This window comes from Microtus ochrogaster, chromosome 24 (genome assembly GCF_000317375.1).
Source record: "Microtus ochrogaster isolate Prairie Vole_2 chromosome 24, MicOch1.0, whole genome shotgun sequence".
Lineage (NCBI taxonomy): Eukaryota > Metazoa > Chordata > Mammalia > Rodentia > Cricetidae > Microtus > Microtus ochrogaster.
In genome coordinates, this window is record NC_022024.1 from 27387290 (window position 1) to 27402422 (window position 15133).

At 48.5% G+C, this 15133-nt stretch overlaps 1 protein-coding gene across 2 annotated transcripts in view; it reads left to right on the forward strand.

Moving 5' to 3' along the window:
* Positions 1-6: 6 nt before the first annotated feature.
* Positions 7-15133, forward strand: part of Plxnc1 (plexin C1) — a 149656-nt gene continuing 134529 nt past the window's right edge. For both annotated transcript variants that reach the window (XM_005358143.2, XM_026784439.1), the window contains exon 1: positions 7-1096. In XM_005358143.2, coding sequence (XP_005358200.1) covers positions 35-1096 — 1062 coding nt within the window. In that variant the 5' untranslated portion in view covers positions 7-34. The remainder of the gene's footprint in view (positions 1097-15133) is intronic.

The window sequence follows — 15133 nt, forward strand, 5'->3', positions numbered from 1 at the left end:
GCGCGCCCTGCCCGGGGGCGGCCCCCCTAGCCCCATGGAGGTCTCCCGGAGGAAGGCGCCACCGCGCCCCCCGTGCCCCGCCGCACCGCTGCCCCTGATCGCCTATCTGCTGGCGCTGGCGGCGCCCGCCCGGGGCGCGGACGAGCCGGTGTGGCGATCCGAGCAAGCCATCGGAGCCATCGCGGCGAGCCGGGCGGACGGCGTGTTCGTGGCGAGCGGCAGCTGCCTGGACCAGCTGGACTACAGCCTGAAGCATAGGCTCTCCCGCCTGTACCGGGACCAAGCGGGCAACTGCACCGAGCCCGTCTCGTTGGCGCCCCCCGCGCGGCCCCGACCCGGGAGCAGCTTCAGCAAGCTGCTGCTGCCCTACCGCGAGGGGGCGACCGGCCTCGAGGGGCTGCTGCTCACCGGCTGGACCTTCGACCGGGGCGCCTGCGAGGTGCGGCCCCTGGGCAACCTGAGCCGCAACTCTCTGCGCAATGCTACCGAGGTGGTGTCGTGTCATCCGCAGGGCTCGACGGCCGGCGTGGTGTACCGCGCAGGCGGCACTGATCGCTGGTACCTGGCGGTAGCCGCCACCTATGTGTTGCCGGAGCCGGAGACCGCGAACCGCTGCAACCCGGCGGCATCTGATCGAGACACTGCCATCGCGCTCAAGAACACGGAGGAGCGCAGTCTGACCACGCAGGAGCTGGGCCGTCTGAAACTGCGCGGTGGTGCGGGCAGCCTACACTTCGTGGATGCCTTTCTCTGGAACGGCAGCGTTTACTTCCCCTACTATCCCTACAACTACACGAGTGGAGCTGCTACCGGCTGGCCCAGCATGGCGCGCATCGCGCAGAGCACCGAGGTGCTCTTCCAGGGCCAGGCGGCCCTTGACTGCAGCCACGGCCACCCCGACGGCCGCCGCCTGCTACTTTCCTCCAGCCTGGTGGAGGCCATGGACGTCTGGGCCGGCGTGTTTAGCGCGGCCACTGGAGAGGGCCAGGAGAGGCGCTCCCCCACCACCACGGCTCTCTGCCTCTTCAGGATGAGTGAGATCCAGGCGCGCGCCAGGAGCTGCAGCTGGGACTTTCAGGCGACCGAGCACAACTGCGTAAGTCCTGTCCCTGGGGCCCAGGAGGAGACTTGGGTCACATTTACCAAGTGTCAGGTTCACAGGGCCAGCGGGCACTCCGAGACTGCAGGCTTCTCTAAAGCGCAGTCTGAGGTCCCCAAAGAGAAAGTGTAAAAAGGGCGGCTGGGTAGGGGGAGGATTGGAGGGAGGTTCAAAACTCTAGTGGCTGCCTCTCGGTCCTTTTAGTCCAAATGCGGGTGCTTGTTTGGGACTGAGCTTCCCCACGCCACTTCCAGACCAGAGTCTCAGTAGGCATGTGGGCTTGACCCATTGGGTCAACAACCGTTACTGATGTCCTCACAGAAAACCTATCAAACCTAAGGACTCGCTGCCACACCCCGGCCTTTGTAAAGCTGCCCCCCCCCACCTCTGGCTGCAACCCACATCACTGTGGTCGGTAGAGTTGTGGCCTGCTCCACGCTGGTAAATAATGCTATGGTGCAAAAGCCACTCGCAGACCGACCAGCATGACCCAGTGCGAGGGGGCGGGGCTGTGGCTGGCCAAGGGTGGCTGTGGTCTCAACCTGGCGGAGAGAACCCAAGGAGGCGGGAGGCAGCTTGCGGATACAAAGCCTCGCCCTGAAGAGAAGAGCCTGGGGAGGTAGAAAGTGTCGGGGTGCTCCAGGCAGTTTCTGGGCTGCAGATTCCCAGACTAGATTGCGGGGCTCACTGGCACCACCCTTGGGTTATGCTTGAAGCAGGCAAAAGACACAGCTTTCCCCAGAGCTCATAGGGCAGCCACAGCTTGAAATCTTGAGATTGACAGTTCTTTGACTGGAAAATAAAGCGACAGTTCAAGAGGGTCTAGTTGATGGGGATTAAGGAGGCTTTGTACACTTCTGCCGAGGCCCTTGCCCTCCCAAGGCTGCTGGCAAGGAACTCTGCATATGGCTCCGGCGAGGGAAGCCTGCAGAGAGCCTCCTTAATCACTGGACAGAATTCAAGGAGCAGAAATTGAGGGCTACAGGTGTTGCCATTGTTATGCTATAAAATGAATCAGAGGAGGAAGGGAGAGAAGTCTTCGCATAGAGAACTGTTGCATGTACCTTTATTGTGTACTAAGGCGCCTGAAACGTTGACTCTGGAGCATATTAGCGTGCGGGCAGAAAGACACTCCCCTCCAGCCCTTTCTCTGCCAAGCACACCTTACCAAATGTTAATCTCATTAATTCCAGGAGGAAAAAAGCTTCCAGTCACTTGCTTCTTCTATGTTGGGGCAAGCACATGTCATCTTTATTTCACTACTAGTCTAATTTTAACAAATACATAAAGAGCACACATTGCCCCCAGATGGCTTAGCCTTACTATAAGCATAAAACTTAATATTTAATATCTCCCTTTATATCTCTTCCTAATCTAATAGCCAAAGTTGGGCAAATCACAGCCTTATTTTTTTTTCTGTTAAATGACTTGAAATCCTACACCCCCACCCCTGATTTTTTACTTTGCTTCAAGCTTTAGACACAGTTTGTCTGTGGGGTTAATGAGAAGACAGCCCCGAGGCCCACAGCATGGAACCACCGTGGAAGCCCAAGCTTTGCCATCTGACAGCTGTGTAGATGTACAGAGCCAAAACATTTCTCTTGATTGCGTCTACCTATTGGGTACTGGAGGACTCGGTTTCCTTCCAAGCCCAGCATGCATGCTGAATGCACTCAAAATCCAGTTCTGGCTCAGTCAGGTGTTCCTACTTGCACGGGATGGGGAGGGGCAGGCTTAGTCTAGAGCTGTTTTTTCTATCTTCATAGGGGCTCCTGGAAGAGAGCTGCCCCTTGGAAATCAAGCAAGGGATAAACACATGCTGCCAAAAATCTGTAATGGGGAAAAAATAAATAATGAAAGCAGGTCCCTGTACAGCATTTCTTGCTGCTTTTATTTATTGAGGACTCCTGGGGCTCTCAGAGCTGTGTGTTCTGAAAGATGGGGTCTCTACCCTCTGAGCTTGTCATCCAAGCTAAATGATACACTCAGGTTCAAACAATAGCATGTCACGGCTGCACAGGTGGGAGTTGGGAGTTTTGCATTTTTTTTTTCATTTAAGTAAATTCCTTGCTGCATTAGAAAGACTTAATGGGATAGCATTTTAAGAACATTTGAATGAATGGTGGGAAAAAGGTGGTAGTTTTGATGGGAAAAGCGACAATTTTCTAACCAATTAAATAGGCAGATAAGACACTTAATTCAACAAATAGTTGTCTGATGCCTGCCTGCGCGAGCAGTGAGCTATGCTGGGTGCCACTGATTCTGCCAGCCAAGGGACAATAGCAGGTTGCAACCCCGTTTAATGGGGTCATGGGATCAGCGTGGCCTCGGCTGTCACTCACGAGAAATGTTGTCATGCGATTGCATGTCATTCTCAAGTCTTGAATGTGGTTTTGAATGGCGTGCTGAATTATAGGCACCTAAAACAGGAGCTGGACCTGAGAGAGTCTATAGAGGGAGCCCCAGCAGATTGCAGCAGCTAGCTATTCCTTCCCAGCAAATAGCACCCCCCCCCCCGCATTTTTCTTTCTTTTATTTTTTCATCAATGATTCACGGGCTGCACGGCTCAAACGTCTAGATTGGTTTGCTTTCCCCTTCCCCCTCTATTCCCAGCTGGTACCTCTGTTGCCCGTCTTCCATCAACCCATGGTAATGATGGAACTGGCCAGGCAGTACTTTCCCATCTCCTGGCGCTCTTATCTCTTAACCGTTGATTCTCTCGTCCTTGAGTTTTTCCTGCTGAGGATTACTTTTCTGAGATGCTTGCGCAATGAGTGATTTACACACAAGGCGTTTTCTTTTTTCCACCTTGCCACTAAATTTCCATGCGCTTTCGCAGAGATAATTTGTGAACTGTAACCCCCAAGTGCACCCTGATGGCCCGTCTCTGCATTCCTGCTCTATGAGACCCCTGATGTGCGTTTGGGTAACACCTCCTGTCCTGGGATCGTTTTATGTCAACTTGACACAAGTTAAAGCCATCTATCTGAGAGGAGAGACCCTCAGTTGAAAAAGGCCTCCGTAGGATCGGACTGTAAGCATTCAAGTCTGTAGGTCATTTTCTTAATGATTGGTGACGGGAGGGCAGCCCATTGTGGGCGGGGATACCTCTGGCTGCTAGTCCTGGGTTCTATAAGAAAGCAGGCTGAGCAAGTCAGTGGACAGTCCCCCTCTATGGCCTCTGCATCAGCTCCTGCATCCGGGTTCCTGCCCTGACTTTCTTCGGTGGTGAACAGTGAGGGAAAGTGTGAGTAAATACGCCCTTTCTCAGCATTTGGTCAAGCAATAGAAATCCTAACTGACACAGCTCCCCACAATGCTTCCGTGAGTCTGTCCATAAGTCTGGTTGGTTGGTTCTGCCGTGCACAACGCCTGTCTGCGCTCTATGCGCTACCATACAGTTCGCGAGCTTTGGGCAAGGGGCTGGAGGTTGAAACATACAAAGACACACAGAGACAGACAGAGACATGGACCCCCTAGTCAGTGGTAAGAAGCCCCTTATTCAATAGCGCCACAGAGGCACCACAGTCAGGTGGGCCAACAGGTGAAAACCTCATCCTCTGATCCTCAAGGCAACACGTGCTGTGCTCGTGAAGCAGAGCTGGTAAACAACTTTGACACAGCTTTCAGTAACTCAAATCAGAAGGAAAGGAAAGATCTCTAGCAGGGAAGAGCAGCTGGAGGCCAGGACTCCAAATGGTCCCAACAGGTTCTGTGAAAAGCATCCCGTTTTCTAGATGCATGATCACTAACAATAAAAAGTCTCCCAGTTTAAACCCAGGCGTCCCGGCATCTATTTCTATATTCTTTTTGCCATTGTGGTACTTCTAGAACGTCTCCCTGAAAGTCCCCTAGTTAAGAAGGCAGCAAGTAATTGTCACTGGGACAGCTTCTCCACCTGTATGTTGTGACCTCTTGGCGGGGGGGGGGGGGACATGTCGAACGGCCCTTTCATAGGGGTAGCATACCTGTGAAAGGATACCCTGCATATTGGATATTTACATTGCAAATCGTAACAGTAGCAAAATTAGTTATGAAAATGATTTTATGGCTGGGAGTCCCCACAACATGAGGGACTGTATTAAAGGGTCACAGCATTAGGAAGGTTGAGAACAATAAGCGGTCATAAGAGCTACCGAACATATCAGTAGTCACAGTGTGCTATATGGAATGTAGCTTGTCACCATTCCTGACAAAGGACAGTCAACCCAATGCCTGCGTTGAGTCTGGGACCTGTTATTTAAGTAATTTAAAACCCATTGCTTCAGTCTCTATACCAGTGATTCCCAACCTATGGGTTGTGACCCCTTTGGGGGTCACATATCAGATGTTAACACTGTGATTTGAAACAGTAGCAAAATTACAGGGATGAAGTAGCAACAAAATAGTTTTGTGGCTGGGGGGTCACCACAACGTGAGGAACTCTGTATTAAAGGGTCACAGCCCTAGGAAGGGTGAACCGTAGCTTTGAGAATAAAGCATGCCCTCTGGAGACAGTGTTTGCCTCCGGTCTTGGGCTGTGCTCTAAACCGTCACATGGTTTGCTTTCTTCATTATGTTCCATAACTTACCTGTGTTTAGATTAATATAGCAGCGGACGTTTTTTTAATTATGTGCATTAATTTATGAAGTTAATTTCACTTCCTCTCTGTCTCTGAACTCCTACTACTTTTGGCATACCAATGCGTGGAAATGTTGGTGTTCGAGTCTAGATTTGTTTGGCTGCCATAGTTGGGTCTTGGAGTTGCCTGTGGATGAAATACAACTGTCACTCCTCTGCGGAGGGTGTTGTATTTTCTCATAATTTGGCTCAAACAGCTGACCCTTCTAGTCCTTTCTATCTGTCGCAGGTGGCTATGCCCCCTTCTTCCGTACTCACGTAATTCTAAAGCCTGACACAATTCAGCTGTCATGCAGGTAACCAAACAGCATGATTTCATAGTCTCTGCCGGCAACGGTCAAGACACATGTTGCTGCTGTGTGCAGCCAGTGATGTTCTAATTCTACTTGGCAATATGACCCGCTGACCTCAAAATACAGTCTTCCTGTGATGTTTATCGTCCTTCCGGTCCCTGGCTATGATTCTGTCTAGCCTTTTTCTTTTCTGTGGACTAGGTGGTGAATTTTACCTTCATCCACACGTCTGACATGCGAGGGTGGATTCGAAGGGGCAAATGTAATGACGGAATCCACTTAGAACGAGGGAAAAGGCAAGCACAGCTACTATCTCCTGAGTAGTTATCGTGGCAGGGTTTGTGCAAAGCAATTTACATGCCTTATTTTCTGTTGATTCTCTGTCACCATATGAGGCAAGGACTTCAGTTATTATGGTGATTAGAGATGAGAAAATTGAAGCCGAGAGAGCTTTGGTTAAGTTCCTAGCTTGCAAATAGCAAAGCATTTAGAACTTATGTGGTCGGGGTCTAGGACCTGGGTTTTTTAACTATTGCTGTGGATAGTCAGTCCTTACAGACACTGGGTCCTGGTGTCCATCCTGTCCTACACGGAGCAAGCAAAGCTCAATTGCCAGAAGGCCAGCTGTTTGGAGATGCGGCAGAGCAGAGGATCCTTGGCTGTGAACAGTTTCTGAGTTTACAGTTATCGCCACTGGAAGGGTTGTCTGATGCCAGGTGTGGTTTCTCAGCCATTAGTTTCTAGTTAATGTTGTCCTTGGCACTTGGGCCTGATAATAACCTTCACAAGTGTTTGCTCGTAAAGCTCTAGTACCTAGGGCTACGTAGTTAGAGATGAAGACATATCTATCAAATGACCAAGTGGAGGATCTTGGAGGATCACACTGGAAATGAAATAAATGTATGCTGTACTTAACAGCAAGACGTTCCTGGTTCTGGTTGCCATGTCTCCCCTTAAACTTTGTCCTTTACCTGCTAACTGCTATGTCAAGGATCCCTTCTCTTCAAGTTCTGGGTTAGATGGTATTCTGTTTATTCTCCTGACTTTTCTCAAAAATCTCTGTTCATATCAGTAGCCAGACTGCTTGTTGTTGCTTGTCAGGGAGGTACCACTGGTCATAGAAGCCTGATTGTGATTTCTGTGGTTGATTTAACAGCATTTAAATTCTAGAGGGAAGGGCTTCTAGGTCAGGGATTCTTTTTGTTGTTGTTGTTTTGTTTGCTTGTTTGGTTTTTTTTTTCTTTTTTTGAGACAGGGTTTCTTTGTAACAGCCTGGCTATTCTGGAACTCACTCTGTAAACCATGTTGGCTTCAAACTCACAGAGCTCCATCTACCCCTACCTCCTGAGCGCTGGGATTAAAGACATGCACCTGGCTTAGGTCAGTGATCCTTAAAGTGTGGCGTGTGAACCACCAGTGCCAATGTCACCTGGGAATTTGCTAAAAATGTAAATTGTTGGACCCAACGTCAGATGTAGTAAATCAGAGACTCTGGAGGTGAGTGGAGGGTGCAGCTGGTGTTAAGTTTCCTAGAAGCTGAAAATGTTCCATCCTGCTGGAAAGCAACTCAGAATGACTTCAGGAAGTCCCTGAAACTGAGCAGACTCTCTAAGCCCCTCCCTGCCAATGTAAACAATAAAAGCTGAGAGTCCCCTCAGGCAAACAGCACTGCCAAAAAGACCTGAGACCAGACCAACTGCCAGGAAGAAGCAGAAGCCAGAGCTGCCTAGAAGAGGTTTAGACCACAGTCACTTGGAAAAGGATACTCTCCAACCTGTTGAGCTGCCTGTAGGTTGTGCACTGTGCTCCAGGTTCTCAGCTTTATGAGCTGTCTCCCTTGCTGGGGTGGGTGGGCTTTGGTGATACAGGGGTCTTTGATACATTCCTGCTCCTGTACGTAACCCAGATAAAACTCAATTGTTCACCAAGTTGAAATATGGTGGTGCCACATCCTTTGTTCTGTTGTGGCCTCCCTATCTGGGGTGGGCAAATGTGTACGGCATCTCCCCAGGAAATGGCCTGTCAATCAGAACAGTGGGCAATGTGTGTGTTTGCTTGTCTGTAGAGTTTATTTCATTTTATGTGTATGGGTGCATTGTCTGGATGTGTATCTGAGCAGCACATGCATGCAGTGACCCTATAGACCAGAAGAGGGTGTCTGGTCCCCTGGGACTGGAGTTAACAGATGGTTGTTACCTGCCGTGTGGGTGCTGCGAATCTAATGTGGGCCCTTTAGAAGAGCACAGTGCTCTTAACCACTAAGCCATCTTTCTAGCCGGCAACTTGTGTTTTTAATAGGTTTCAACAAGAGATTTGCATCCAGAGTTTAGTAAAAGAAAGTGAATCCCATTGTGTTCCTACTGTGGTGTTTGGGATAGGGATTTTCCCGTATTCAGCCCTTGTGTTTTACCATAAAATGCCATAAAAAGTAACCACTTAATCCCGTTACTCAATTGTCTTTCCTGTCTGCTCAAAGGTGTTACCTAGACAGATTTCTAAAGCCTTAACATTTTGGGGGCTGTATTCCAAATCTCATAAAACCTGTAGTTCATGCCTAGATTGTTCACATCATGTGACAAACAGTTTATTTGCATTTCATCCTAGGCTGTGGGAGGATGTCTAGAACCTTCTGAACCAGAGCCAATTCCACACATCAGATACGCTCTCCAAGGGTTTTCTTCTGTGCAGTGCCAATCCTGAGGCCTGTCCTAGCTGGGCACAGTTGTTTGCAAAGTTGTCCATGCATCAGCTCAAGTAAGGGGAACAGGGGTTTCACAGGCAGAAACCCTTAGGCGTCACGTGATAAGCTTGGCCTTAGAACAGCAGAGATAGTGCTTTATGTGAGTTATATATACAGTCTCCAGAGTCTGGTCAATGAGCCAAAGCTGCCACTAAGCATATATGCAAACCTGGGCAAATGGCTAGCCTCTCTGTGCCTTGCCCTTTCATTGGCATGTATGGATCCTGTTTAGGACGCATGGTTCTTGTCTGAGTCCATGCATTCATACGGAGTGTAGGTAACGCTGTGTATACATTGACTGTCCCCACCACCGTGATTGGTCGTGGAGACAGGATGGTGCCCTGGGATGTGGGGTTGCAGGTGGCCATGAATTGAAGGCAACTTGAAAGATCTCTGTCTGCAATACATCAGGCAATGACGCATGCTCGTTCTAAGATTCTAAGGTCCTGTAGTTAACGTGCTAGCTTGCGGGCTCAACTCCACTATGTTCCCAAGTAGCTTCGTCTGCTTCCTCAAACAGATGCCCTTCACTTTGTCTACCTAATTATGCCTCAGCTTTGCCCCAACTATATCTTAATACCTTCTGTTTTGGCTACTAACTGCTGCTGGGTCTCTAGGGCATTTAATTCTGATCACCAGAATTAAAGAGATGGGACTTTTCACACCAGATCATGAACACATGTTTAACGTAGGCACTTGCTGCCCTCAGGACAGGTGCAAACTTTTGATCCAGTCCAAAAGGAAGTCAAACACATGATGGTCCCTGCAGGTCCTCAGGAATGAGGGAGGAGCCAAGCTGACCAACTCTTGACTATAGTAGAATGATGTCCTATCAAGCTTTCCTGGTGACTATTCCTTCCTTGGATATGTATAGGCACATGAAAACTGAGAAGCCTCAGCCGGGTGGTGGGGGTGCACACATTTAGTCCAGAGGCAGAGGCAGAGGCAGAGGCAGGCAGATCTCTGAGTTCAAGGCCAGCCTGGCTTACAAAGAATTCGAGGACAGCCTGGGCTACACAGAGAAACCCTGTCCCAGAAAACCAAACCCATACTGACAAACAATAAACAAAAACCCAAATGAAACAAAGCAAATCAAAAACTGAGACGCCTCAAAGCCACTATGGGGACAACTAGTTGGAATCATGGGTCTCATTTATCAGAGCCAGGGGAACAATAGCCATAGGTAGGTAGGTTGGTTGTTTAATTTGATATGCTCACAAATTTTCTTAGTTGTAAGATTCTTTCTTGATATTTTACCAATATTTCAGTTACTGTAGCTGATTCCCCTTTATTAAAAATAACATTTTCCTCTCACAGAATATATTCTGATTACAGCTTCTTCTCCCTCTAACCCTTCCAGTTCCTCCCCTACACCAGATCCACCCCTTCTCCCTCTACCCCTCCCAGTTCCCCCCTGCTCCCCACACCAGATCCACCCCTTTCTGTCTCTCACTCAAAGGCAAACAAGAGATAATAAAATAAAGTAAAATATAATAAGACAAAACAAAACTAATACATTGGACTAGGACTAAAACAAGAAAAAGAGCCCTCCAAAAGGCACAAGAAACCAATATAGACACAGACCCCTCTCACTGGCAAACTTAGGAATTCAATAAAAACACTAACCTGGAAGCCATACTATATCAACAAAGGGCATGCAAAGTAAAAACAGAAATATAATATAAGAATTTTTTTTTTCTAAAAGTCATGGCCTGACGTTATGGGACAAAGACCTCCAGTTGGGTTTATTTTCTGTTGTCCATCTACTGCTGGGCCTTCAGCCCAGTGAGACTCCCTTAGAGAAAACTAAATTTTTATTTGAAAGTGGTTAGCGGTTGACGATTGCTTCTGGGTTAGTGTTGGGGAGCATCCACTTCTCTCAGCTCTGGGACCACGCCTTGTGCAGACCCATGCAGGTCCTGTGCATGCTACCTCAGTCTCTAAGTTCATGTGTGTGTCAGTCCTGTTGATTCAGAGGGCCTTGCTTTCTCGGTATCCCCCAACCCCCCTGGCTCTTGCATTCTTTCTGCCTCCTCTTCTGCAGGCTCTGAGTCCTGAGGGAAGGGGTTTGATGGAAACCCCCCGTTTGGGGGCTGTGTGTTTCAACAGGAGCTCTGGGTTTTGTGTTCGTTCCTCTGCTCAATTACTGCTTGGAATGCTTTGCTCAGAGAAATTAGTTGTTAGGGACCTTGGTGCTAATCCTAGCCCCAAAGCCCTGCACGGAGTTCATCAAACTTTTTTTTGGTGAAGAGCCAGGTTGTCAATATTTTAGTCATTGTAAATGGCTCTCAATCTCTTAATTATGATTAATCTCTTAATCATAACTACTGCCCTCACATTGTCCTGTGAGTGAAGCCAGGGATGCTACGTCAATAAACTCCTAGAGAGAGGTCCCTACGAAATGTTATGAACACTGAAACCTGAACTCCTTCTAAGTTTTAGTTGTCATGAGTTATTCTCCCCCTGCCAAAAAAAAAAAAAGAAATATTTTCAAATTATATAAAAATGTTAGAACTATTCTTAGTTCCTGGGTCATTCAAAATACAGGCCAGATGTGGCCCACTGGTGGTGGCTTGCCAACTGCTGCTCTCCTGGAGAGCAAGCCTTCTCTGAAAGGTCAGCCACTCACTCTTGGAGTATCATGGCCGAAAGAGGCTTGGAAACCACAGGAACGGGTGCCAGCCACCCTCAGCACAGGAGGGCCCAGAAGGCCGCAGAGCAGGCACCTGACGCTTGAGCGGTGTCTTGATGCTTAGCGAAGATGGCGCAGAAGGGAGCTTTGGAGAGCATCCAGCTTGGGCACAAGTGAGATGTTGAGTGGGTCTCTGAGCCACAAGCCACTCACCCAGGCTGGGGAGTGTCCAGAAATAAGCGTGCAGGGCCAGATGGCGAAGGATTTAATGAGACAGGCAAAGGTGGGTAGATCTACCCCGATGGCCGCTTTCGGACTTTCCAGACCTTGCTTTTTAAAATAAACACTTGCCCAGAAGCTCCATATGTTCAAAAGAGAGAGAGAGCCTTGCCAAGTTCAGGGGTGCTAGGTGTGAAGCAGGTTGCAAAGTCTCTAGATCCTATGGCTTGCCCCCGCCCCACCACACCGTGTCATCTCAGGAATTTCTGCTGAGCTGGGTGAGAAGACCTGGACGGAGGCTGCAAGAAGCAGAAAGTGGTTTAGAAGCTTATCCAACCTCAGTGTGGTAGAAAAAGATCACTCAAGATAACGTGGGTAAAGCAGCTGATTACAAGAACAGCCATTGGTTCAGATCGGTTATTTCTTGAATTTATATACAGGGGTCAGGAGTGTGTGAAACCGCTTCTGTCGGCCGTAAATAGGGAAGACAATAAATGTGTAACAAATAGGTATTTTTACACGAAAATGATCGCTAGAACCTAAACAGCCATCATATAGCATTGCTCTGAATACTTATCCAGTATTAGCCCCTTAATCCTTACCATAATTTGACAAAGGAATGTTGCCACTTCCAGTTTGCAGATGAGGGGGGGAGGGACAGTGATACTTTGTTAACTGTGTGTGTGTGTGTGGGGGGGGTAAAACAGATATGTTGGGGGAGGGTGTGTTAGGGAAAGTTCAAACAAGAGTCTTTAAGAGCTCCCCTAGCCATAGCTGGGTCTGCCCTTTGCCGGCAAACCTGAGCGCAAGTGCTCATGGGAAGATGACTTGGCCAGTGGAGAGGGCAAACTGAGGGGGGCTGAGGGTGGGAGGAAGTGAGGGGAGTCTGTAGAAGGAAGCTGCAGCCCATCCAACAGAACCCCTAGGCTGTGGGAAGAGATTAGATTTTCTTCCCAAAGCCTAGGAGAGCTTTTGAAGGGAAGTGAAATGATTGGATTTGAATTCCTAAGTAATGGCTGGCCTGTGGGGAATGGCTGGTCCTGTGGAAGCAGGGAAGCCTGCGGGATGCTCTTACAGTATTGCTGGGACAGAAATAATGATGCTGCTTCCGGTCAAGAGTGGAGACAGGGAGGATGCAGATGGATTCTTTCTTATTGTCATGGCCCAGTGGGAGGATAAGGAGGACCCTAACTGAGTTCCGACCGTGAGTGTGGAAATGGTTTTGAAAACTGTCAGCAGCCCCATTTGAAGATGATTTTAAGTGCTGCTGGTTTCTAGATGCCTTTGGGACATTCAGAAAGAACGATGAAACAGGCATCCGTAATACATTTTAGGAAGTGGAACCTGTTCCTCCCTAAACCTTGGAATGTGTCAGGCTCTGTTTGGTCCACTCAGCCCTGTTGGGACTGCGTGCGTCCTGAGTGAAAGAAGGGAAGTTGATTTGGCTCAGGGTCCTGGAGGCTGGGAAGTCTGTTGGCATGGTCCTGGCATCTGGAGATGACCTTCTTGTCACATCATGTTTTCTCTTTTTCCTTTTTTCCTTTTTCAAGACAGAATTTCTCTGTAGTTTTGGAACCTGTCCTGGAACTAGCTCTTGTAGACCAGGCTGGTCTCGAACTCACAGAGATCTGCCTGCCTCTGCCTCCCAAGTGCTGGGATTAAAGGCAGGTGCCACCACCGCCTGGCTTCTTGGCACATCTCAACACAGAGGGTGACGTGGCGAGAAAAAGAAGTGCAGCTCAGATATCTGTAGAAAAGTCACTAATGCCATCCTTTCGTAGAAAAGATTTTGTTTTTTTTTGGTGTTTTTTGGTTGTCTGCATGTAGGTCTGTGTACCACGTGTGTGCAATGTCTGTGGAGGCCAGAAGAGGGCATCAGACCCCCTGAATCTGGAGTTACTGATTGTTGTGAGCTGCTGGGTGGGAGCTAGGAATTGAACCTAGTTCTCCTGCAAGAGCCATCTCTCCAGCCCCAGTGCCATCTAATCTTAACGACCTTCGAAGGGTCCCATATTCAAATACTAATTGCGTGTGGATGTGGGGATTCGTTCTAAGAGATGGATTTTTGGAGGATGCATTCCAGCCACAGCAAGGGGAGTGGCCTGACTAGTTTAGCTTTGTTTCCTGCGAGGCTACCTAACACCCACAGTGAGTGAGCCCTCAGTAAGGGACTACGAACTGTTGAGAAAGGGGTCTTCATCTAATGGAGAAGACAGTAGTGAGAGAGCATTGAGAGATAAAGGCTTCCAGGATGTGCTGATGCTGAGCTGGGACTGTGTTTATTGGACTAGGAGAAACCAGGCAGTGTGAAGGGAAAGGGTGTTTCTGGGGACTTCCTGCTCAGTAAGGCGGAATTCCTCGTCAGAGCCTCCCTACCCCCGACCTGGTTGAAGAAGTGTGTTATCTAACACACCAGCTGTTCTTCATCATTGCTCATTGGCCTCCCCTGAAGGCTCCTCTTTGCCACGGTGACCCCTTTTAAGAATTGGATTCCAAGTACTGACCCGTGCTTCTCTGAGGCAATAGGATGGGGGAGGCCTGAAGCAGCTGGCAGCAGCGGGTGTCGCCTTGTGTCAGGACCCCATACTCTGCAATATTTTCTTTTCTTAGTCCTTGCCTTAGTCTTATGCGGTGGGCCTCTGATGAAACCCATAGCTCCTAAGCCTATTTTTAATGCATCAAATAATTTGGGCTGCCAAATAAACCGATTATATTGCTGTACAAATATATCGTTGTATAGTAATATATCTTAACACATTCAACAGCAAGATCTAGCAGCAGTAACCACCATAATCTCAAAGTAGAGATGAGCCTAAATGATATTTTGAGATATCGGCAGCAACTATGAAATGATATGAAAATATCTGATTTCTTTTGGTGACAAAGGCATGGCTTCATTTAATGCTACTGTGGCCTGCATCCAAAATGAAGAGAAAGCGCCGCTTCAGTTAGAGCTTGCTGAAATAAAGATGCGCCTGCCTCCCTCTGTCTCCTGGGTTCCTTGAGTTCTGTCCACTCTAAGCCATTCGTTTAAGTTTGAGAAACCATAATATGAAATGTAAAGTGTCTCATTTTGTGGCAAAGCTTGCTTGCTTGATTTATTTTGCCTATGAACTTATTCCTATATGTATTGTATAGGTCAGACATTTAGCCAATGGCAAGTGAATGGATGGACGGATGGATGGATGGATGGATGAGCAGATAGATGATGAATGAGCAGATAGATGATGAATGAGCAGATAGATGGATGGATGAGCAGATAGATGGATGGATGAGCAGATAGACGGGTGGATGGATGAGCAGATGGATGGGTGGATGGATGGATGGATGGATGGATGAGCAGATGGATGGATGGATGGATGGATGGATGGATGGGCAGATAGATGGATGGGTGAGCGGATGGATGGATGAGCAGACGGATGGATGAGCAGACGGATGGATGAGCAGACAGATGGATGGATGAGCAGACAGATGGATGGATGAGCAGACAGATGGATGGATGAGCAGACAGATGGATGGATGAGCAGA